This window comes from Biomphalaria glabrata, chromosome 14 (assembly GCF_947242115.1).
Source record: "Biomphalaria glabrata chromosome 14, xgBioGlab47.1, whole genome shotgun sequence".
In the NCBI taxonomy this organism is placed as follows: Eukaryota; Metazoa; Mollusca; class Gastropoda; family Planorbidae; genus Biomphalaria; species Biomphalaria glabrata.
The window spans coordinates 36,154,536-36,181,068 of NC_074724.1; the positions used below are offsets into that span (position 1 = coordinate 36,154,536).

Consider the following 26,533-nt stretch of genomic DNA (forward strand, 5'->3'; position numbering starts at 1 on the left):
GTAAACCGAGAAGTCTCGGGTCCGTTTCGCGGTGAAGACTAGGATTTTGGATTTCTTGATTTTTCAGCATGCACCTGGGTCCACCTAGCTCTATGAGTACCTGACATTAGTTCGGGAACGCAAAAGCGGTTGGTCGTTGTGCTGGCCGCACGACACTCTCGTTAACCTTCGGCCATAGAAACAGATAAGCTTTACATCGTCTGCCCTGTAGATTGCAAGGTCTGAAAAGGGAACTGTACTTTTACTTAGACTGTTGCCGAGCTTTGCAAAATAACAGAATAAACTAAATACATCTTGTCGCAGAGGCGTATTGAGCAAAACGTGTCCCCGGGGCAGGGTACCTTATTGGCGCCCCTCCCCCCAATTATCCATGAACATCACATAGAAATATAGGCTGCGTGTAGAGCCCCCTTAAGGGTGGCGCCTGGGGAATCGTGTCCTCCTTGCCCCCACCCTTTCTACACCTGTCTTGTTGCCTCTCCCTTTGCCCCCTTTCCCTCTTTTATTGGAGGTTACAGGTGAGGACTGATACAAAACACCCAGACTCGCAACAACATTTTAAAATATCTATTTTCTGTAATGAGTTCAGCATTTTTTCTTCTGACCCGGAAATAATACCAGTACAAACGCTCATAGAAACTAGAATTGTTTTATTTTGAGAGTTCTCTCCAGCACTTGGGTAACTTGGCTGTCCAGATCACGAAACCTCATCATGACGTCATCAACCACTGTGGCCGCTGTGCACGTGCCCCAGGTGTCTCGGGGACACTTCCGGTAGTGATGAAGGATAACGTCGTCTGGTGATAAGATCGCCCTGGGGATGAATGACATGCACTTTACACACTTCAAGCGTTAAACACATTTACAGTCTGACACACTTAGAGACTGACACAAGTAGACTGAAACACGAAGAGACTGACACACGTAGAGACTGACATGCGTAGATGCTGACGACACACGTAGAGGCTGACACGCGCTATGATACGGAGTGATACTTTTGGCTATTTTGCATAATAAATAGCCAGCACGACGTGAAGTCTGCAAATCTAAGATAGTATTTAATGACTGAAGCAATCAATGGGCAGATAAATGATTTTTTTTTTCACAATATTACAAAGTGTGGACATGGACACCTGATGCAGACTTCCCCCAAGACACTGTATGGTGATCTAATATTCTAATACATCATCTAATAGAGGACAGAGAGCTGCAGGTCTTCCACTGATCACATGACACATGATGCGTGACACATGATGCGTGACATGAAGCTCTTCAACATTGACACCAACAGTTGGAGAAAAAAACAACACATGAAAGGCCCACAAGGAAGCCAGAAGGTTTGGATAGGTGTCACTGCCTGGTGTTGTTACTGTAGGCGTGATGACGCGAATGTCTGGTCGGCTATAATGCTCTTCTTAACGATGTACTTTATTAGACGCACTAGATTTGCAAGTGCGCAACAATTCTAGTATACTCAAGTCTACAACGACAACATTTAGAATTACTGATAAACACACTGGTAGCAGACATGAAATTTATTACATATTAGATAAATCACAAAGATATTGACGACTTCAGCCGTCACAAAATATAAACCAATAAATACTGGCTGCTCATGCCATGTAGAATAAGTAATCACATCAATGAAATGTTCACAACATAAGTCCGAAGAAATCTCTCAAGTTAACATAAGATCAAATTCATTAGGGTACATATTACAGACAGAGAAAATCGTACATCCACTCTCTGCTGGAGTTCTTTACTAACTGCCTAACATTGACCCTTATTTCAGAGTCCTTTAACTTATTCACATAACCTCGTGCTTGCCCGCACGGAAGATTACAATAGGTGACTGAGTGTCACTTCATGTCACAGAGGTTCTAAAACTGGACTGTGACAATAGGAAAAAGTTTTAAAACGCTAACATGTAACTGTAATATACCAAGGATTGACCTCTTTGGTCACGTGAGAAGCTATGAGAGGGGTCAAGACGTACAGTGACGTCCCATAAATAATGAGCCCAATCTGTACAGCATTTCTCTCGTTTAATGTTGGAAACGAATTTTTTTTTACCTTCAAGAAACAACATCTGCAAGCTTGTTGTAACTTTTGTGTAGGCGTGTCAGTCTTGAAATGTATTAAAACATCTTTCTGCTTTAGCTTGGACAGAAGCTGACCACTTCATCCGAAGTTTGTGTACACTGACCTTTTAGATTTAGAACTTAACCAGTTGTTGAACATCTTTTATGAAATACATCTTGAAGAGTTTCTTGCGTCCAACTGAGACAAGATGTTTTGCAAATGATACATTTAACAATATGTGCATGCAGGGCCAGCCTTAGGCCACTACATCCTATGCGGTTGCTGTGGGCCCCGCACTTTCATAGACCCGGCACTAATTCTAGGTTTAAATTATTAAACTATTATAACTTATATATAATAACAGGGTTTCAGCGGCCTCCGGATTTTCCAGGGCATCCTGCAAATCTCCTGTTATGGCAATATACGAAAGAGTCCTGGAAATATCCTGAAATAATTAAAATTTCCTAAAAACTCATAAAAGTATGAAAAATAGACAAAATTGTCATTTTGGGGAGTAAATCCTACTTGCGAACAAAAAAAAGACCCTGCATTGTCAGCTTTCATTTCATAAAAAAATTATTTATTGTATAGAAGAATGTATTTTCTAATACAAAATATTAATTTTGACATTATGCTTATCCTACCAAGACTGAGCCCCGCGCAATCCGTTTCGCATATGGCCCCACAATTGTTAGGGCCGGCCCGGTGTGCACGAATGAATACATACAATTGATGATATGTGAATGTATTAGAAATGCACTTAGATACGATTGTTGATGTGTGCAATTATTAACAATACTTTTAGATTTGGTTAACAATGTCTGCATCTATTAGCAATATACTTACGTGTCGTACTTGGGGCGAGGGAATATCTCGTGTGTGAGTATTGTTCTGGTTCTTTCTGGGATGAAGACAAATTTAATAGCCTCCCATCTTGGTACAGTGGACGTCCTGTAAGAGATCATATGTTTTAAATGTTGTAGAACAAATGTTATAAGGATTTCTGGTTATGATGTAAAGTACCCATAATTCTTTGACTGTTTTTCTGGGTTCCTTTGCGTGTAATCGCATTCTGCCAGCAGTACAAGAAAACAAGTATGTCAGATGTTACATAGATGTAATCTGGAGGTGCAACGTTTCTCCCTCAAAAGCTACGGTCTGCGGGCTTTTTCAGTGCACGGACCAAAGGTTTGGAACTCACTCCCCATTGATCGCTGACAGACAACATGCTACACTACATTCAAGAAGAACATTACGACCTATCTGTTTAAAACTTTTTTTTTAAGATAAAAAAATACTTTCTTCAATAGCAGTCTACACCAAGACAAATGCCCTGACCCCACAGATAAACTGGTACAAAATAAAGTCTATTCATTTCATACTTAAGTACCTGTATGTGTTTGCGAGGTGTTCTTTGTAAACTTACCTGTATGTGATTGCGAGGTGTTCTTTGTAAACTTACCTGTATGTGTTTATGAGGTGTTCTTTGTAAACTTACCTCTATGTGATTGTGAGGTGTTCTTTGTAAACTTACCTGTATGTGATTGTGAGGTGTTCTTTGTAAACTTACCTGTATGTGATTGCGAGGTGTTCTTTGCAAACTTACCTGTATGTGATTGCGAGGTGTTCTTTGCAAACTTACCTGTATGTGATTGCGAGGTGTTCTTTGTAAACTTACCTGTATGTGTTTATGAGGTGTTCTTTGTAAACTTACCTGTATATGATTGTGAGGTGTTCTTTGTAAACTTACCTGTATGTGATTGTGAGGTGTTCTTTGTAAACTTACCTGTATGTGATTGTGAGGTGTTCTTTGTAAACTTACCTGTAAGCTTTGACTATAAGTTTCTGCTTTGGATTCGTCGCCGTCCAGTCCAATAGAAAGAACGAGGTGTACAAGTAAAAGCCGGCAGCGTTAGGAGACGTGGCAAGACTTTCCTGTGTAGACAGTCGATGTGTTACAGTGAGCATTAGGTTTGAAATAGCTTTTGAGGCATAAACAATAATAATAAAGCGCGGTAGCTGAGTGGTGAAGCGCTTGGCTTCCGAACCGAGGGTGCCCAGGTTCGAATCTTGTTTAAGACTGGGAGATTTAATTCCCGGATCTCTAGGGCGACTCTGAGTTCACCAAGCTCAAATGGGTACCTGACATTAGTTGGGGAAAAGAAAAGGCGATGGGTCGTTGTGCTGGCCACATGAAACTCTCGTTAACCGTGGCCACAGAAATAGATTACCTTTACATCATCTGCCCTATAGGCAAATGACCTCAAGGTCATAAAGAGGAACTTTACTTTAACTTTATACATAAACAATCATCATAAAGAAATATTTGTAATTGCAATTCAATTGGTCTTGGCCTATAGGCATATGTTACTGTGTTTATTTCTGGTCGAACAGTTTTTGTGCTTAAGGGGTCAGAGGGTCAGATGAAAAGCTGCAAGTTGCAGTATTTAAGATCTTAAGTTCAGGTGGATGGATGGAGTTCTATAACCCTCACCACACAATTTCTAAAATGTACAAATGTATCAACTCTGACAAAATTTATAGGTCACAGTAGGGTCTACGTTGTTACGTTAAGTACAGCCATCTTCCTAAGTCTTAGGACACGAATGTAACATTTTTTTTTTTATTATCGAAAAAAATGTTCTGGTCATGTGACACACTAGCAATTTAAATTAAATAAACTTAGCATTGTCTGGACCTTTATCACTGAGTAAACATTTTAAGTCTTTGGCCTACATGTAAGCAATGAAATATAAAATTATAAATCTGCTAGTGTATAATAAATTTGATATTGCAGTCCTTAGTCAATAAACATTATTCATTTATACAAGTGAACAGTGGAAGGGGGATCAGTGGGAGGTGTATACGGGTTCCTCCAGTTAGAATAGAACACAACTTCTGTCAGTCTGTTGGGTACACTTGAGTCGCCAAATCATTTTACACAGACCTATCCAGATTTGGATGTGTTCATCTGACTATTGAAGTGATGGGAGATATCTTAAAGAAAAAAAGTCAATGACCAAGCCTGGTACGAACTACAACATAGGCAAGCTAGTCAGTCGCCTAGGGTACCTCGCACAGGACTCAAAACAATTTGTTTTATAGAAGAAATAGCTAAACTTGTGCCCAATGTTATTGTCGGAGTACACTAGGTTTTAATTAATTGCGTTATTTCTTTCTTTTGCTGTTTATTATTTTTCTATTTCATTAGGGGAGCCATCAAATCCCCTTCGCCTAGGGCCTCCAATTATCTAAGGCCGGCCCTGACCAAGCCATTCTCAATTCACAGAAGAGGCATAAAATATACTGGTCAAGCGCGAGAGAACGAGAAAGCAGTCGAATCACTTCATCTTGAAAAGAAGAAGAAAAAAAAGTAGATTTATACATTCGCTTAAGCAGGAAATTTTTTTTTGTGGAAAAAGGAGGGGGAGGGGGGGTGAATTGGCGCCTGATTAAAAAATGTTCAAATTTTTAAAGAATCTATTATTTATTAGTTATTAAGAGCAAAATAATCGCTCTTACAAAAAGTAATCAGCCTCATAAAGAAAGATTTGTCTCTTTTAGTTTTAAACTTGTTTTTTTTTGTGTACTGCTTGTTATCATTAAGAACTTGTTAAGTCACCCACTAGAAAAGCACTTAGAGATATTTGCAATTAGAAATTTTGTGATAACTTAAGTAGGAGAAATATAAGTTTGATACTGAAGATATTTTATTCTAGATGGTCTATGTGTATCTAGTAACCTTACAGAACATTATGAAAACATGTCTCAATCAGAGGTTTTATTACACAAGAATGACAAAACAGTTCATAATTACACAGTACACGCAAACAAGCTGGCCTGGACACCAAGCCCCTTTGACCCACCAGTAGCCTACAGATCAGCTCACAACACACAACAAGAGACATAAATACGCAGCAAGAAACATAAACACACAACAAGGAACATAAACACACAACAAGAAACATAAACACACAACAAGAAACATAAGTACACAACAAGAAACATAAACACACAACAAGAAACATAAACACACAACAAGAAACATAAACACACAACAAGAAACATAAACACACAACAAGAAACATAAACACACAACAAGAAACATAAACACACAACAAGAAACATAAATACACAACAAGAAACATAAATACACAACAAGAAGCATGCCTACACATTAAGAAACATAAATACACTACAAAAAACATAAACACGCAAAAAGGAAAATAAACGCACAACAAGAAACATAAGTACCGAGAAACATAAACAGACAACAAGAGCATGCATACACATTAAGAAACATAAATACACAACAAGAAACACAAGGTTACAAAGACAGTTTGTGTGGAAACACACAAACTGAAAATCGGCCCCCGAGGTGGTCCACCCAGGCAGGTAAAAAGGCAGGTTTCAATATTATCAGAATGAGATTCTATCAAAGACAAATGACAGAAAAGAAAGGAGAAAAAAAGGTTAACAGATCTTGTGGTGCCCCAGCGGTCCATCAGACCAAAGGATAGGTGAAAGTGAATGTGAAGTTAGATGTGAACCTGGCCTAACTAATGTCTTATAATGAATATATAATTGATATAATTGTTTTGTAAAGGGCCAATCTCCTATTCCTCAAAAATACAACATTTCCGTAAAAAAAAATCCAAAAATAAAAAAAAAATTCTTTTTCTTTCGTTATGGACTCTATGTGTCCATTATAGCACTGCAGTTAAAATGATATGAAAAACTACTTATTAATTGTTGTTTTAAACTATGCATACATATGCATACTAAATAGTTTTTTTCTCTTAAAAAAAAGTAAACATTTTTTGTGTGTAAATATATTACTTAGTATAACAGAACTTACATAACTTGACAATAATAATTAAATTAAAAAGAAATTTGACAAACAATCTACAAACGTTTGCATAAATGTGTTAAAAATGTGGTACTATGTGACCTCCTTAATAAAGAGCCTCAAGTGTTTGTTACTATTAATAGTGAATAGTTGTAAAAGTGGTGTATTTTTATGAAAAAAAAATGCTTGCATAAGTGATTTAAAAAATTAGATTTTTCGCTTTCAGAAAAGAAAAAAGTAGCCGTTGCACCAGAACTTTGGTCTAAAATATTTTAATGTCGGATTTTCATTATCTTTTCTAGTTTACGAGATCTAAACGGGACGGACGGACAGACAGGCCACACAAAACTAATAGCGTCTTTTCCACTTTCGGGGGCCGCTAATAAATACACAAGAAGCATGCATACACATAATAAACATAAGCACACTACAAGAAACATAAAATAAATACACAACAATGTATTTTATTGTACAGTTGTGGATAAAGTTTTTATATTCACACCTACGAACTTTATGTCAAGGGTCGCGATGGCTGAGTAGTTAAACGCGTGTATTTTATTGTACTTGACTGTGGGTGAAATGTTTATATTGTTACAAATCTCACTATCCAGGCTCTCTGCAAACTGCACCATACACCACCAACCTAAAGAACTTGACAACTCAGGGCTCCAAAGTAACGTAACACTTTAATAGTTGAATAAATAACAGCCAATACTGTACAATTGGCAACACGTACACTGTACTAATATCTCTCCGATAACACCGTTCCGCCGTATCAACTCTTGCACTGGCCTCTCCGTCTCGTTCCGGGCTTGCACTGGTTTCAACAGTTCAGGACTGACTTCACACACTAGGCTCGTTGTGTCGGACTCGATCACAAACCAAGATCAAGACGCCGTTCGTCTCAACTGTACTTGATAGTACTCCGCACTGAACCGTCGTAATGCTCCGTACAGAACCACACCGCTGAACTGTGCTGTAGTCGACCGTGTTCTGAACTCTTGTCGTGAACCTCCATTCTGATCCGTCTTGACTTGACACCGCCGCTCTTTATATAGGGTCCCTACTGGCCTTCTAGAACCGGACAGAACGCCGCTCGACGTTTCTAGGTGGTTAGATGACTACAACTCTCGTGACGCTACTGAGCTCTGTTCACGACGTCGATCCTTCCCGAACCATCCTGTTGACACACGACTCGGCTGACCGTCGTAACTCGTCACGGTTGACCGCTCGTCTAGCGCTGGCCTGGGGCGATTTGCGTCGGCTGACTACACTCACACCACTACCCCCATCTGTGCCACCACCAGGTTTATAACAATATTTACACCTAAGAAACTGGCGTCCTGGGTTCGAATCTCGATGCAGACTGGGATTTTAAATTACGGGATTTTTATGGCGCCTCAGAGTCCACCCAACTCTAATGGGTACCTGACTTTAGTTTGGGAAAGTCATGGCGGCTGGTCGTTGTGCTGGCCAAATAACACCCTGCTCGTTAAGAAACAGATCACCTTGACCGTAACATCATCTGGCCTATAGATCGCAAGGTCTGAAGGGGGATCTTTACTTTTTTTTTTTTTTTACTTTATTACGAACTGCGCCAGTTCATTTTTTTTTTTAGTCTTCAAATATGTAATAAGATCATCAGCTACACACAATGGGCATCCTGACATATGTAAATAGCTAGAAGGTTCGTCTACACTACAGAAACCACTGCGCAGTTCATCTCCCAACTTGAAAGTTCATCTCCCAACTTGAAAGTTCATCTCCCAACTTGAAAGTTCATCTCCCAACTTGAAAGTTCATCTCCCAACTTGAAAGTTCATCTCCCAACTTGAAAGTTCATCTCACAACTTGAAAGTTCATCTCACAACTTGAAAGTTCATCTCACAACTTGAAAGTTCATCTCCCAACTTGAAAGTTCATCTCACAACTTGAAAGTTCATCTCCCAACTTGAAAGTTCATCTCCCAACTTGAATGTCGAAGAGGAAGTATGAGAGACTTTTCATGCTGTTGGCGTCTCGGAATGTTGTGAATAATCAATTAACTAATCAGACTCAGGAAATTAGCCATTGCATAATTAATTATAGTTGACAAGATATTTTAATAATTGTGTCGTATACAAAGATGACGCAATCTCGAGCCAATTTTTTTTTCTATAATTAAAATTTGACTACAAGTGTGGTAACTATTGATACATCAAATGCCATTATTAAATTATCCAGTAACGTTGTGTTTTACCTTTAACAGCCGTTTCAAGGGGATATTTTCTCGTGGTATAACCATTTCATCTAGGTCATGACTAAGAACAAAATCATATCCCGACATCCTCAGCTTGCAGTCAAGGACCGGAACTGACTCGTCTTGCACAAATTGACGCGTCCTTTTAAAAACCTCATTTAGATTCCTAGATCTGGGCTCGCCTGGGAGTTCGTAGGCCAACATCTCCAAAAGCCCCAAGTTTTTATAATATCTAAAAATAGCGCTGATTGCATTATCTACTCCTAAGTTATAGACGACAATCTTGTCCACGCCTAGATGTCTCTGCACTTCAAACCACTCGGCTAGTTTCTGGACATTCAGGTCAGGGCTGCGGGCTACTTTGGCGCATAGAGCTAGTCCACGTGGAGAAACTTTAGGATAGGTGACCGGGAGGTAGTCGTTGATGCTGTCGGGACATGCCGATGACGTAAGAGTGACGTATCTGGGGCGTGACTGTGACGTACAGCGGTACTGTCTGGCCAGGTACGTGGACGGATGAAAGTACTCGCTGGCAATATGTGTGAAAGACCGCAGGGTTATATAGTTATGGAAATAAACACTAGCTGGAGTGACAAAGACGGTGCCATTATCCCCGTCTAGAAGCATGCAGCAGGTGAGGCTGACCCTTGTCTTGTCCAGCGCTGTCACCACTACGTCCACCGCACTGCCCGCGTGCAGGGTCTTGGGGTCATCGGCTATGGCCGAGTACATGTAGATGTCATCGTAACGTCCAGGTATGAAGTAGTGGACACTCTTATCACGCCTTGGGGACTCTGTGACTTGAATCTTCTGATAGCTGTCCTGTAAATAAGAAAGAAATTGTTACACAATGAGTTCCATGCTGACAGTGTCTATACATTATCTAGTTAAAATCGTATGATCATTGAAGAAACGGGGTTGGGAAACATATTGGCCGTGTTTAATTACAAGGTGAATACATGCGATGGTGGAACTCTTGCAGGTTCTTATAGTGAAAATCCTCCTTTATATCCAGTAGGCGCCCATAAACTATTTTAGATTACTTTTCCATTTTAGCTCTCGTGTTTATAAGATACGTTTATTAATCCAATCAAATGGAAATTCAGTTTGACTACATTGACAACATCAGCGTAACTTCTTTATGTTTGTTATGTTATCACAGCGCCTTGAGCCTACATTGTGTTTGTTAACAGCGCTCTAAAAATTAAATTATTATTAAGTATTATTATTCCCTTAATACTAAAAGTCGTGAATTTCGTCTTCCGTTTAAACATGCAGTCCATTGGGGTTGGTAATGTAACACTCGTCTGTTTTTACGGTCGAAGGCCATTTCATTTAGCAAATCGTATTTACTTTCCAGAGATTATTTCAGAGGCCCGTTCGAGTTGAGAATTGAATTTATCTTATCTTATATATTACAGACGTTACTTCAAAAAAAGAAGATAATTTCGTCCTATGCATTTCATGTGTCAATCTAGTCATGCATTTTAATCAATGACTTAAACTCTGATAATTCATTAGTTTTCCTGGCTGACTCAGGCAACCCATTCCATGCTCTATTAGCACTAGGGAAGAAAGAGGATTAGTCCTACCCTATGGAATAAGAAATGTCTTTCTCTTTGTGCCTTACTGTGTATTTTATTAGGTTTTGTTTCGGTATTTGTAAATTATTGTTCAGTTTTTTGTGTATTGTTACGTATTTCTGAATCTTCTGGCTAAATGTACTAGTTGGCACACATATAAAAACACTGCCAAGAACTTGACAACTCAACTTCATATGATTATTAACTCTAGCTTTTCGTCACTGTAACATGTAGCGTAGAAGACTGTACAGTATCTGGCAGTTAACAGTTAGCTATACTTCGTTGCAATTCATCTCTTCTCAACTTGCATCGAGCCGTATTCCGCACTACTCAGCTGTTCCGAGTCGTACTCAAATCTACGGAGCCGTACACGTCTTATATCGACTGTACCGGCCCAAGTCCACTGTAGTTCGCTGTATAGACTTTAACGACTGTAGTCCACTCCAGTTAACTCTACCCTAGTTAACTTGCATCGAGTCGTACACATTTCTCTTCTACTGTCTCGCACAGTAGACAACAGTAACGATGACTATACCGACGACTGACTTTTCGCATTAACTCTCTGGTTTATATAGAGTCCCTAATCGCTCCTCCATTTTTTGCAAAACACTGCTAGTACCTTTTGGAACATCACGTGAGGACACGTCACATCCTGTCTTTATTTACACGCGTAGATTCCAGAGAACACTCGCCGCTGTGTCATCTCGCCTGGGTCAAACGTACTGTTCGTTTGTAACAGTATTATTGCTACTTTAATTTTTAATCTTCAGCCCTGAATGATCTCTTAATTTAGTGATTTAACTAAAGGTGTTACTCTAATCAAATGGGAATATTTTTTTGTTCTAAGTCTTACGGCTCTATTTTGCGTCTGTTTCCTTATGTTTTTTTATGTTTTCTTGAGTTGAGGGGTCCCAAACAGAGGACGCATTTTCTAAAATTGGCCTAACCAAGGTTAAATTACTATTTAGTTTTATGTTTCTGTTTGATTTGTAATTTTTTTTTATATAAACCCTAATACTTTCTTTGGTTTTTTAAATAATCTTATCAATATGGTGATTCCATGATTGTTTTTCATTTATTATTACATCTAGATATTTTGAGTTTTTAGTTGTGTAATTAGATAACCATGAATAAAATAAGTAGTTGTTTTTTTTAGTTTTTTTTTTGTTGTTGTTACTCTTAATAACTGGTATTTTTCTTAGTGTAAAGAAATGCTCCAATTTGATTCCCGTTTCTGCTATTGATCTAATTGTCTTTGTAAAATTGTTTTTTTTTTTATTGTTCTATATATTAAGCAATCGTCTGATAGTAAACTGAAATTTGTTCCTGAACTAATTCAATTTAAGATAGATAAGAATTTTTATTGATCCAATCAGACGGAAATTCAGTTTGACTACAATTGACAATCTCAGCGTAACTACTCTACAATAACAATATAGATGCAAATACGAACAACATTCACACATGAAACACATACACAGTCATAACCAGCGCTTTATGAATTAGACTTCTATGTACTTCTCGATGACGACAAATGATCTTGTAACACTCTGACCGACAGTGGGATGAAGGAATTTTTAAATCTTTCTGTTTTAGTTCTAATGGAAAGTAGACGACCACTTCGTTCAGATCTTATGTAACAGTGGCTTAATGGATGCAGATTATCTTAGTATTTAGTAGGTCAATTTTTGTAAATCAGAAATAGTAGTGGGCCAAAGTAGTGGGCCTAAAACTGTTACTTGGTGCACACTAGAGATTAGTTTTATTGGTACTGATTTAGAGCCTTTTACTATTACGGTTTGTTCTCTCCTTATCAGGAAATCCTGAATCCATTGATGTAATGAACCAGTAATGCCAAAATATTTTAATGGTTGTTTAACTTTGTCAAGTACCTTAAAAACTTCTGAAAAAAAAAGTTAAATATTATCTAATTCCTTTGAAAAATCATGGTTTAGTCCTATTAGTTAAGTTTCACGTGTCCTTTATGTCCTAAAGCCATGTTGGTATGAAGTGAGGACATCATATTTTATACTGTGTTTTATGACGTTGCTACATATTATGTGTCCTAGTACTTTCATTGTGATACTGGTCTGTAGTTCAACGGATCAGATTTTTCTTGTTTTAAATAGGCCAGTGACCTTAGCTTCTTTCCATTTCTTTGGTACCTTCGTTCATTAAGTGATGCCAGATAAAGTATTTTGAACACTGGTGCTACCTCGTGGCTTAATTCTTTGAGCTACCTAGCTGGAATACCATCACGCCCTCGTCACTAAACTTCAGTGTGTAGGAAACATTAAATGTGTCAATCTGGCAACTTACCCGGGGCGATAGTATCGAGGTCAAGAGCAGACAACAACACAGAAGAAACAACAGCAGACACCACGTACTGTAGCGTCTCATTTTTTTTTGTCGTCTGCTGCCGATGACGTCACATGTTTTTGTGTTCCGAGTGTGACGTCGCACACTCAACGTGTCTACGACGTCATTGTTTCATCGCTGAGAAGTAAAATTGATAAATGTTATTAAAGAAGTTTTCAAATAAAAAAAAAATAACTTCATGTTCTTTTTTTTCTTTTTTTTTTTAACATTAACTATATTTTATTTTGAACACCAATTCTGAGACTAGAATCCAATGGTATAATGTTGGACAAACAAAAATTGTACATCTTATAGACTAAATTTGTACTTTTATAAGTCAATTATCTGAGTGGAGAAAAAGAACGAACTCTTCAATGCTGTGAAGTGACCAAAGGAGAGCTAGTGTTACCTCATGTTGTAAGACATGACTAGCGGTCAAAAGTCATCCTTCAATGCAATAGTAGAGAAAGTACGAAGAAAGGGTCGTCCAAAGAAACACTGTCTGGACAGCATACAAGAAGGAACCGGCCTCTCTCTTGATATCTTGCTAAGAACTTCAGGGACTGATGTTTATGATAATGATGTTGTTGATGTTGATGATGATTATGATGTTGATGATGATTATGATGTTGATGGTAATGATGTTGATGATGATGTTGATGGTAATGATGATGCTGATGATAATGATGTTGATAATAATAATCATGTTGATGATAATGATGTTGATGACAATGATGTGGATGATAATGATGACGTTACATTAAGACGGCTCAGAGTTTGATCTCACGTCAAAGAGTGACGAGGGTGAGAAGTCGAACTCCGGACCTTTATCACGACAGTCTAGATCTGAGTTTTCCAAAGTGTAGTTCGCGTGTATCTATTCTAAAAACTTCAGTCTATCTAGACAACCGTCTGGCTAAGATCAGATGTGCTTTTGGTCGCCTTCAAAGGAAAGTATAGCGGAATAGGTCATTCCCAGTGGTTCAAACTACACTTTTGTATGTCTGTATAACCTGAATGTTCTATATGAGGCATCCCATGCTCCTCGAACGCCCTCGTCAAAGGGACCTTCGCCCCATAATGGGCATAGGCCTTCAAGACATATTCATAACAAACGAATATTCACATTTGACTAGAGAAACAACTTTAGTAAAATCACTAAATTTAGAAAACCTTCAGGAGAGAAGACTCAAAAGTAAAGTAGCAATTATACATAAAACACTGAACCATAATCTTCAAATACAAAAACAAAATCTGATAAAATACTCAGAAAGACACAAATATAAAGGCACATTCCTCGTTCCATATGCTAGGACAAATTTGTACAAATGTTCCTTCTTCCTTAGTGCTATTAGAGCCTGAGCCAGCCAGGAAAACCAGTGACTTGGCAGAATTTAAGTCATTGGTTAACATGCATGACTAAATGCATGACTTGTAGGACGTAATCATCTTCTTGTTCGAAGTAACGTCTGTATTATATAAGATAATAAGATCTCCTTACAAATAACCATGTTCTGCTAGCGGCTGGCTTAGAATGTAGAACCATTACCATTCCTCAGCTGTGCTGGGTTGGACACATCACGTATGGGAAATGACCACAAGTAAAGGTGATCTTTTTTTTTGGAGCGAATTTACAAAAAGATGTCTTGACAGAGGTGCTCCAGAATATCAACTCAGATTACGTTGTACTCGTACTAGCACAAAGGAAAACATTTGGCAGCAGCTGGTCTCCGAAAGAAACACCTGAAGACCTCTTACTAAGGTCGAGGGACACTCATTTGACACCAAAAAGAAAAGCTGTTGCCCAAGACAGGTGCAGAAAAACATAATAAAACTTAAATAGACCCCCAGGCTAAGAACGCCTTTGGCTGCTTTTTGCATCAGGTGAGGATAAAAAATCCAGGCCTCAACTCGGTTTGTGTGGTTATCTTAAATACTGCACTTATTCTGAATCTTCCGATCAAAGACAATCCATTTTAATGGCCATAAAAGCAATGTTTGAATCTTCTTTTTTTTCCTCCTCCTATTTGATGTAACAATAAATGCATTAGATGAAAGATTTGAGATGTTAAACCCAGCCTATGGACATTTTTGACATTATATACAAACTAAGCAGCGTTAAACACATGAGCAAAGAAGATTTGCAGACACATGTTCAAAATGTACCATCAAAGTTAGCTGGTATTACTGAAAGGCAATACAGATAGCACTGAAAAGGAACTTGAAAGTATGAAAATAGTCATCTTCATTATAAACCTTCTTTTGAGTGCACGGCTTTTTTCGAAAATATGTGAAGAAATGGAAGTACTCCAGCCTAGCTTCATTTTCATACCGATATTCGTGGCTATCTGAAGGACAATGTCCTATTTGATTATTTGAACTATGACATAAACCCATTGGCGTAGCTAGGGGGGGGGGGAGGGGGGAGAATTTGAAAATCCTCCCGGGCCCCCTCCTAATGAGTATTTTTTACATGAAAAATTAAATATTACTCAAAATGCAGTCCCCCCCCCCTTTTATAGATCAAGTTCCATGGGCCCCCCAAATGATGGAACATTCCTAGCTACGCCATTGCATGATAAACCTACATGTGTTCTTAATGATTGATTTGGGTTTTGTAAATTGTTTGCACGATTGGAAATGGCTTTGTAACATAAAATAGTTTATTTCGTAAAATGTTTCACATGTTGCTTCAGATGCGAAGGTACTTTACTTCGTAGTCCAAACCTCTCCCCCCCCCACACACACACACACTAGACGACGGATGAATGGAAGCGGGAAGGGTAAGAACCCTGTGCAACTGGGATGACCCAACGACAATCCAGAGCGCATATCGCGCGACCAGGCAGTTATAATCTCTGTTTTAAATTGCCTCAGCCTATCGTTAACATGCAAAGAAAAACTCATTGTTTCGCGGTCAAGAAAAAGTGAACGCTGACATTGCAAAACTTCAAATTTATGCAAAAAAAAAAAAGTTGGCACTAGAGAAGTGATTCGTTTCTCTTTCTTCACGAGTTCGGCTGCAAAAAGTGATGCTAAGACTCTGAAATACGTAACGCAGCATTTGGGCAGTTCGCAAACAAGCTTGAGAAACGATTTCCCTGAACGAAACAGATAATATTGAATGGAGAACATTTAACATGAACGCGAACACCCATGCCAGAAGGTTTGTCGCGAGCGGAAGAAGAGGAATCGTTGGAATTGGCTTCAGACGGAGTCTTACAAAATAAACATAAATTGGTACTTTCACATCTTTCTGGTTACAACATGTGTATTCGGTTTGAACCAAAACATTCTGAAATACATCTTGCCCCTTCCAGCCAAATGATTAGATCAGCCGTCTTAGTACATTGGGGTAACGGAAAGGGGGGTGGGGTACTCAGCGTTATAAAATTTATAAAAGCGGTACACGTCAAATGTTTACGAAACACTGGTCTAGACTCAAGATTTCACCATTGACTAAACAGCCTTACGAGACCTGTACGACGCTAATTACTTTATATTAAAACTGTACTACGTCTGTGCATTTTATTTCAATCTAAATAAGGTATAACACTTTTGTAAAAAAATGAGTTCACATTGTATGGCTTACCTTCTTCGCTCAATTCGTACAAGTCCAGCTTTACACACAATCAATATTAGAACACAGAAAGTTTTTGTGTAATAAACATTTGCTATGGATAGTAACTGTTTCTCTCTATTAAGCTATTTTCTTCCTTCTTTGCAGTACTTAGGATTCTGTTACTTTTTTGGTTTGTCGTTTAGGCTTATCGTCAACATGATTATCATTGTCAAACGTATTCGATTTCAGTGTGATGTTCAAACGAAGCCGATCAGCGATGTTCAAACGGAATGAATCCCGTAATCGATTACATCAAATGAACTATATGATACATTGAACAACAGCATCGCATTTGTTGACCTCGATCTCGGACTTGACACACTTGGTCCGCACTTCAACACTTTAAGATAAGAAAACGTTTTGAATACGTCCACAGACAGGACAAGTCTTAATCACGTGACCTAGATACAAAACACATCGTAACAATTAGTTTGATTACATCTAATTGTGTATCGGTATTCGCTTCTTTTTTATAGTGATAGAAGGGAAAGGAATCATTATATTGTCATCTCCTGGTTGCGTGAAAAAAAAAATTGTTTGTAAAATGTTTGACATGTTTCGGATGTTCCTTCGGTGTTTAAGATAATTTACTTCCTAGTCCAAACCTCCCGCAGGACGTCGGGGGATGGCAGCGGGCAGGGTATGAACTCGGGACTATAGAGACGACCGAACTACAGTCCAGCGCGTATACCGCACGACAAGGCAGCCATCCTTGTGGGTAGGGGCCTTGTGGGTAGGGGCCTTGTGGGGGAGGCCGAAACTAAAAAGAGGGGAGGGGTGGTAGTTAACTTCTTGATATAAAGTGATGAAGTCGAAGGTAGAATCGGTTAAGGTGTGGCCAATTTACTCGTACCTAAATGAATGTTTACGAGTGAAACTGACCACCAAGATGTAATAGGTCCCTCTGCAATGTGTTTTGGTAGGACAGATAATGCTGACCTATGTGACATCACATGACATCCCTACTGAAAATCCTATTTGAAACTTAGATCGATCTTGTTGTCGACTGAAAGAAATGATGTTTACAGTTGATGATGTTTGCAAATACATGTTTACGACATCTCCGAATGTAGTCGTTTTTTTTTTTTTTGTTGTTTTGTTCCGTACATTCCTGAAAACAAAATCTCCTAAGATATTTCCTAAGATATTTGAATAATTACATATTCTAATCTCAACATTTTAATGCACATTGAGACTAAGGCGTGGTTACGATATTTCTTATTAAAAATATTGATTGACTTATTTGCTTGCTGTGTACCACTAGTTGCAGCCAAACATTCGTTCAACTTCTGTAATGAATATTTTTTTTTTATATTAAATGTTTCTTTTTAGCTGACCATTTTTTTTTCGCAAATCTTACATCTCTATTTTGCGTTTGTTCTTGTTTCTTTGTATTATGTTTATCTTATCTTATAAAATACAGACGTTCCTTTAAAAGAGGAGATAACTACGCACATCTTCATGTCAACTGAGTCGTGCATATTGATTACTTAGATTTTAGAATCGACGCGCTGGGCGGCAAGCTCTCTCCACAGAGATGTCAAGGCGACCTCCACAGCCTCCTCCCTACTAGTGCTCACAGTTTTTAAGTCTTTTAAGAGGGTGCGACGCCATGTTATGCGTGGGCGGCCTTGCATTGGCTCTCCTCTTTTTGGCTTTCATGTTATGGCTGACTTTACCAAAGTCAGCATGCTAATTACAACGTTAATTAATTTTTTAGATGAAGGTTGACGCATATTCTAATATGGTCTAACCAACTTTAAAACTCATTTTGATTTAATGAAACTGTTTGCTTAGAAAACATTTCTTACTGATAAACATACCCATCAGAGTGGTTTTCTTGTTGTTAAAAAGCTGTTACATGAACGCCTAGTGGGGGAGAGTTCTTGGGGTGACAGAATTCAAGGACACATTCATAAACCTACACAGTAAACATATCCCACCAAAAGCTAGAGAGATTAGTTATAGACTTATCTTTGGGATGACCCCTATGGTTAGAAGACGGGCAAATGACCGTGAATGTATATTATGCCACCTTGAAAATGGTGATAACGAAAAACACATGTATTTGGAATGTCCATTATTCCTTCAAGTTAGAAGTACTGTAATGGACCTATTGGAAGCAAACTGTGGCAATTATGTAAATGTTAACTTGTCTATTATTTTAAACAAGCTGCCAAAACTAAAAAATAAAATGATACATAACTTTAACTTGATTATTGTTTCCGAATACAGGAATCTTGTTTGGGCTACCTGGCTCAAATGTCTACATAATAATAAGGTTTTGATCCTAATCACTTGGAATTAACATTTAGAAAAATAATGGACTTTAGGGTAGAGAATTATCTAGTTTGATTTTCATATACCTGTATAAAGCTCATGTAGTTTTTCAGAAATAGGGTGTTGGGGGTCAGGGATATCTGATATTGTGTTGATTGTTCTGGAGTAGAGTATACTTGTATCATTTTTCTGTCTTTAGGGGGTTCATTGGTTAGGTAGTATGTCTTTGATATTAAATAATATTTCTATTACTGTTATTATATTTTTAGGTTAATCACTTTTCAATTGTTTATGATTTAATACTTGTGAATTATGATAACTTACAAATAAAAACATATTTAAAAAAAAAAAAAGCCCACAAAAGAGGCATATAAAGCCCAAAAAAGAGGCAAAGAAAAGAGGCATAAAGCCCAAGGATTCCTATGATGATAAAGCTAAAACTGAATAGCGCAAATTCTGAGGTTTCCTTTTAAAAAAAAAAAAAAAAAAAAAAAAAAAAAGCTGTTACAGGAAAGCCTAGTGAATAGGATTAAGTGGGGGAGAGTTCTTGGGGTGACAGAATTCAAGGACACATTTATAAACCTACACAGTAAACATATCCCACCAAAAGCTAGAGAGATAAGTTATAGACTTATCTTTGGGATGACCCCTATGGTTAGAAGACGGGCAAATGACCGTGAATGTATATTATGCCATCTTGAAAATGCTGATAATGAGAAACATATGTATTTGGAATGTCCATTATTCCTTCAAGTTAGAAGTACTGTAAGGGACTTATTGGAAGCAAACTGTGGCAATTTTGTAAATGTTGGCTTGTCTATTATTTTAAACAAGCTGCCAAAACTAAAAAATAAAATGATACATAACTTTAACTTGATTATTGTTTGCGAATACAGGAATCTTGTTTGGGCTAGCTGGCTCAAATGTCTACATAATAATAAGGTGTTTGATCCTAATCACTTAGAATTAACATTTAGGAAAATAATGGACTTTAGGGTAGAGAATTATCTGGTTTGATTTTCATATACCTGTACAATGCTGAGGTGGTTTTCCAGAAATGGGGTGTTGGGGGCCAGGGATATCTGATATTGTGTTGATTGTTCTGGAGTAGAGGATACCTGTATCATTTTCTGTCTTTAGGGGGTTCATTGGTTAGGTAGTATGTCTTTGATATTAAATAATATTTCTATTACTATTAAAAAAAAAAAAAGTGGAAATGTTGCATTAATTGAAAAAACAACAACAACATTTAACATTTCATTGTGATTTTCGCAAACTTCTGAAGCAACTGTATAAATTCTGTTGATTATAAAATGACATTCATACTCACCAGATTGGAAACGGTGGATTTACGAGTTATGCCTTCAAGGCTGCTTGTGACAACCTACTGACCATATAGGCATTAGGAAAAAAATGTGATCTGCACCATGGTCAAGCCCTTTTTGACCGTAACGACATTAAAGTAAAATCATCAAACCCTCCAGGAAAGAATGTTAACATTTGAACATCTTTCGCTTTGCTTCTTGAACAATACAAAGACATCGTTTTAACAGGAAACTCAGGGAAAGAACTTAACACATATCTGAAGTTTTAATATTGAGTGTCATGACAAAGTTAAAATTATGTAACCATAAAACTAGAAAGAAGTGAATGTACATATCTCAAAACTGTTCACATATTACAATCATAAGAACTCTATCCGACTCCTGTAAACCTTGATGGTAAAGAGTTATAATTCCCTACCTCGGGATTTTACAGGGAAAAAAATTGTTATTAGATGATTGGAAATGTATCTTTCTTATGTTGGTTACTAGGGTTATTGGTCTTTAAATATAACCTTGCTTTTTCAACTGGGAATATTTTTGGGGTATTAATTATATTACCTCCAAGTTTTAAAAAAAAAAAATTGTTTTTCTTATCTAAAGGGGGAAATGAGAACTATTAACTAGAAAGGAATATTTAAACTATTAATTACATTAGATATTCATCACATGGACTCAATGTTTATCAACAGATAACCAAGTCCATAATAACTTTTCATTTTTTATAACAGCTAGAGGTGTTGAGTTTTTTTAGTCTGAGATAACTGGATTATCACGAATATGCACCGTTAGATAAAGGTGTTGGCTCGATATTGATATCTCTAGAGAATGCAGATAAGGTAGCATAGGGATACAGAGAAATAGATACTTCAGAGATTAGTCTTACACCACTACTAATCAATACAGAGGTTCGACACAGGACTACAAGTACATATACATAATCGATGGTCTCTAACTAGCCTTGAATACATATATACATTAATAATAGGTAGTAGTGACTGAGTAGCTTAAGAATAAGGACCAATATAGAATCTATTTAGTAGCTTGTTATTACGATAAATGCATGATATAGAGAGTAACTTAGGAATTAAAGTGATGTACTGAGTAACATAGAAATTCGATGGAGATGGTGGATCAATAAATAGAGATAAAACCCGCTACTGAGTAGCTTAAGAATTAGGATCAATATAGAATCTATTTAGTAGCTTGTTATTACGATAAATGCATGATACAGAGATTAACTTAAGAAATAAGTTGATGTACTTAGTAACATAGAAATTCGATGAAGATGGTAAATCAATAAATAGAGACGAAACCCGTTTAAGTTTGGCATCCGCTTGTATGAGCGAATTGGAAAATCTAGAAGGGTAACATCAGCGTCCCATTAAAATTAGAACCGTATTCTTCGCTAGGGGTCTACCTAATCCTATATGGCTGTGAACGCTGGACACTGAACGCTGAGGCTTTAAGAAGAATTCAAGACTTTGAGAGTATGTGCTACAGAAATATTCTTGGTATTAGATATCAGGAAAGGAAGACCAATGAGTTTGTACTTTTACAAGTCAACATTCTGGCTGGAAAAAAAACCAACACGTCTGAACGACGTGGCAACGAGCTATTGGTCTAAACTGCCCACAGGTTGTGACGTTACAGGTCAATGTTCAGGTCTTCTATGACGAATGGTCTCGCTAGAACGCACTATTACCCCTAGTAAAAAAAATTCGCTGGTCAAATTAAGTAAAATAAACAAAGGGGAAGCACTGGCCATCAATGTAAATTAAGAGACATTATAATATATATATATATATATATATATATATATATATATATATATATATATATATATATATATATATATATATATATATATATATATATAAATAAACTCAAACTCACGTCTGCCAATGTACATGATCGCCATCTTCGCGTTAAGTAAAATATCTTTTCTTGGACCATTTTTTTTTTTGTCAGGCAAAAGTCGTCAACGTAACGATTTTGGTAAAGTTGTGGGAGTTAACACCGTTTTGATGTAAGAAAGTCCGGAAGAATCACGTTAGCGGATCCGTTTTGGAAATGTCGTTTTCAAAATATTTTGAGTCCATAATATTGCAGACGCCCCTCGCTTAAACGGTATACACTTTAAAAGGTTCTGCTTAGTAGATGAAGCGACGTCTTTCACCTTGAATATTTTATTTTTCGAAAAATTTGGAATAATGTCTATTTACTTGGTTAATATTGAAATATTTTTTTTATTTTTATTTATTTATTTTTTGCCGAGCACAGATGCAGACGGCGAAAAGAAAATCTAATTCGACCACCGTTGGACGAATTAGATTTATGTCTGCGCTGAATTTGGCAAAATATCTAGGTCACAGCTGGAGCTGCGTAGCCACGGGAAATACTGCATACCTCATAAGTCTTCGTACTCGAAGACAATCCTTATATTCAAACATTGATTTTGAATAAATAACTACATTGAAAGCACAAATCTTTTTTATTCTTGAAAAACAAAACCAAAAAAACTTCGCAATTCTCTGTTTTGTCAGCGCACAGTTTGAGAATCGCTGCTCTACACACTGACTGAACTGCATGCCCCGTCTTGCCTGCTCTCTTAATCAAAAGTCACATTGCCATGTCATCAACATGACTGATGTGACTGAGCAATATCTGTCGTTGACTGAGGGCCCAGGAATTGGGTGGACAAATTAATCTATTTCCTTGACCATGACAGGGTTCACGGCGAGTGAAATAATTTGTTTTCCCCGCACTCCTGAACATCAAACGATGGCGCATTATTGAACTATTAATTACGTGATTTTTATGGGCCACACTTAAAAACATGTTAAGAACTGCGCACTGAATGGCGCAAATGCCCTTGGAAATAATTCTAAAGGAAGACATCACATTTTTTTTTTTAGAAATTTGATTTTTAAAAATGTGTGTTGTTTAGAGAAGACATGGTTTAAAGTAAAGTATCTTGAATCTCAGGAGTTGGGTATATATTAGTTTTTACTTCACTTCAAGTTGGGGGGGGATCAGGACAGACATAGAGAGAGAGAGAGAGAGGGGGGGGGGGAAGAGGGAGAGAGAGAGGAATAGAGAAAAGGAGAGATAGAGTTGGGTATATATTAGTTTTTACTTCACTTCAAGTTGGGGGGGGGATCAGGACAGACATAGAGAGAGAGAGGGGGGGGAAGAGGGAGAGAGAGAGGAAGAGAGAAAAGGAGAGAGAGTTGGGTATATATTAGTTTTTACTTGATTTCAAGTTGGGGGATCAGGACAGACACAGAGGGAGAGAGAGAGAGAAAGAGAGAGAGAGAGAGAGAGAAAAGGAGAGACAAAGTTGGGTATATATAAGTTTTTAATGTGATTACAAGTTGGGGGATCAGGACAGAGAGAGAGAGAAAAAAAAAAAGAGAGAGAAGGATAGATAGAGTTTGGTATATATTAGTTTTTACTTGACTTCAAGTTGGGGGATCAGGACAGAGAGAGAGAGAGAGAGACAGAGAGAGAGAGAGAGAAAGAGGTTAAGCATTAGGATAACCAACTCGAGAAAAAAAAAAAGTCATACTTTAAGCTACTCCCCTATCTGTCCCAACAAAGTAAATAGATTATGTGACTAATTCTAACTAACTGGTCAGTGTAAGACTAGTCTATTGTTACGTGTAGTCGGTCATGACAACCAAGCGATAGTTTGTTGTTTGTCGAGTGGTCAGGCGAGACACTCGCCATGGTCAGTCAAGCATGTAGATCTACTCTTAACACGTATTTTGTTTTCTTTGCTTACTATAGCTAGATCTAACTGCACAGTCCTAGATCTATTTCTTTGACGAGATTGTAAACTGTAAACGTTAAATCAATAGATTAAATTGATAGGTTTGTGTGACGTCACGTTGAAACGTGGTTGAAAATCTGACCGCTTTGGATGCGCAGCAAAATTACGCCAGAAAAACATCAATTACCAAGTTATTAAAAATAAAAAAAATAAAATATTCATTTTCTGTAAATCAAAAAAAGATATTATATCAAAAATGGTAAAACCCAATCGGAGTTTCCCTTTAAGTATTCCAGAGCAGTAAATGTTTAATGTAAGCGCGAGCATCCACCTAACAGTTTCAACATCCACTTACCAATAAGAAATAACATTGTATCCGTTACACAGAGATACAACTCACTCTAGAGGCTCTAGCAAGACTTGGTGACAGATCCGGTATCAGAACTATTAGATTCAAACTCCGGTAGTCTACATACGCTCTATAAATGCCTTTAGCTAGTCTGGAGCTAGACAGGTAAATGTGTCTTTAAACTAAGACCACTGAAAGTGTCTCCAAAACTTGACAGCTAGAGATACACACACACACACACACATAGCCATATTAAAATTGCTATCAGAAAAAAACAATAAGATTTTAGTTGGGACGTCTCCTAGCGTTATCTTTTCTTTGTTTCAAGTCACGTGGTACATGTTGTTAGGCTGTCGGTAGAATAATATATTATGTATCGATAGATTATACCAAAGTTTAAGATAAATAGAAGTATATGTATAAATTATTTGTTATCTGTCTGTGGCATTTTACGTTTCGAGAGTAGATCCTGTCCCTTTGCAACTATAGGGGCCAACCCTGGATACACAGCTGGGGTTATTGACCAAGATTAAAACAACAATCCTGTAACATGACTGAATTTAAAAAAAAAATGGTGATAGTGTGTGTGTGTGTGTTGGGGGGGTAATGCTGGGTGAATGTCTTTCTATCATGGGCGTAGACATTGCCAGTGACACATTTTTGTGGAAACAGCTTTCCGGCTAATGCGCCGAACGGCGCGGGAGGATCTAAGTCAGTAAGAATAGCACATTAGGGTTTTTGAAATAAAACATTTTAATAGCAGGAAAATGCACTGTAGATACCTCAGAACATGCATTTTGTTGGCTTTCAATACCGGAAATAGTGCTTGGCGACGGGGCTTCGCAGCGCTCCCTCAGACCCCCTTGACTACACTTTTTCCACTAACTCCAGGAAGAACCTATTCTCAGGTACAATAAACATCTTCCGAAAGAATGAAGGGTCAGAATGTAATAAAGATTAATTATATCATCATTGGCCTCATTCAGTCGCAGAACGACTATGGTTCATCTCAGAGCAATTTTCCTCATGTGGCTGTGGAGCCCTATTTTGGAGAGACACTCCCGCCCACAGATAGCGCAGGTTAAGGTGGCTTTTGCTTCGGTGGTAGAGGAGCTGGCCGTTTTTCGGATTGTGCGTTTTTCTTCCTGAGCTGAGACCCATGTACTTTCACTGTCCATAGCTTTCTTGGTCACTGTCTCTCTCCACCTGTTGCGGTCTAGAGCTATGTCTTCCCAACTGTCAGTATTGATGTTCACTGATTTGAGGTCACGTTTTATTACATCTATGTAACGGAGGTGGGGGCGACCAGTTTTTCTTGTGCCAGTCTCGAGTTGACCATAGAGGATGACTTTCGGGATGCGCTTGTCCTCCATCCGGCGAACATGTCCAAGCCAGCGCAAACGGTGTTGTCTGAGGGCTGAAAAGATGCTGGGAATACCTGATCACGCAAGGATCTCAGTATTGCACACTTTTTCTTTCCATGAGACATTCAAGATCCTACGGAGACATCTCAAATGGAAGGAGTTCAGTTTTCTTTCTTGCTTTGCCTAGGTGGTCCATGATTCACTGCCATACAGCAGTGTACTCATAACGCATGCCTTGTAGACTTCCATTTTGGTCACCGTAGTTAGCTTCTGGTTTTCCCAAACTCTTGATCTGAGTCTAGCGAATGTCGAGGCAGCCTTCCCTATGCGGTTTTTTTTTATATTACTATTATTATTGTATATATATATATATATATATATATATATATATATATATATATATATATATATATATATATATATTATTATATATTTATATATTATTGTATATTATTGTATATATATATATTATTATTATATTATTATTATTGTATATTATAATATTGTATATTATATATACACACATAAACATATATATATATATATAATTTTTTTAGCGGGGGTGGGGGAGAAAACTCCCCTCCCTTGAAAAAAAATCCTGGCTACGCCCATACTTGCTATACAATTTGAAGTATTTGCAATAAATAAGTAGCTGTTACTGTCTTATCTCTTATGTCTTGTATATCACTGTTTTCTACTTGAATTGACAT

General features: G+C 37.6%; 2 protein-coding genes across 4 annotated transcripts in view; one reads left to right on the forward strand and one right to left on the reverse strand.

Moving 5' to 3' along the window:
- The window catches only part of LOC106061741 (kin of IRRE-like protein 1), a 303,275-nt gene that overhangs the window by 21,330 nt on the left and 255,412 nt on the right, over positions 1 to 26,533 (forward strand). The gene's annotated exons all lie outside the window — the stretch shown is intronic.
- On the reverse strand, positions 636 to 24,734 carry LOC106067997 (uncharacterized). 3 transcript variants are annotated; one of them, XM_056009898.1, is made up of 6 exons: positions 24,511 to 24,734; positions 13,073 to 13,249; positions 9,171 to 9,992; positions 3,905 to 4,017; positions 2,929 to 3,033; positions 636 to 814 (listed from the first exon to the last, which is right to left on the reverse strand). In XM_056009898.1, the coding sequence occupies exons 2-6, from the start codon at positions 13,151 to 13,153 to the stop codon at positions 640 to 642; spliced, it is 1,296 nt and encodes a 431-aa protein (XP_055865873.1). In that variant the 5' UTR covers positions 13,154 to 13,249; positions 24,511 to 24,734; the 3' UTR covers positions 636 to 639. The 3 variants fall into 3 exon arrangements, with proteins under 3 accessions (XP_055865873.1, XP_055865871.1, XP_055865872.1); XM_056009896.1 differs by having other exon boundaries at positions 24,466 to 24,734; XM_056009897.1 differs by lacking the exon at positions 24,511 to 24,734 and adding an exon at positions 16,704 to 17,046.

Coding starts and splice junctions, on each gene's coding strand:
- LOC106067997 (XM_056009898.1), bottom strand. CDS start 13,153: ATGAGACGCTACAGTACGTGGTGTCTGCTGTTGTTTCTTCTGTGTTGT. Junction 9,993..13,072: donor CCTCGATACTATCGCCCCGG/GTAAGTTGCCAG, acceptor TCTTATTTACAG/GACAGCTATCAGAAGATTCA. Junction 815..2,928: donor CCTCGCCCCAAGTACGACAC/GTAAGTATATTG, acceptor ATTCATCCCCAG/GGCGATCTTATCACCAGACG.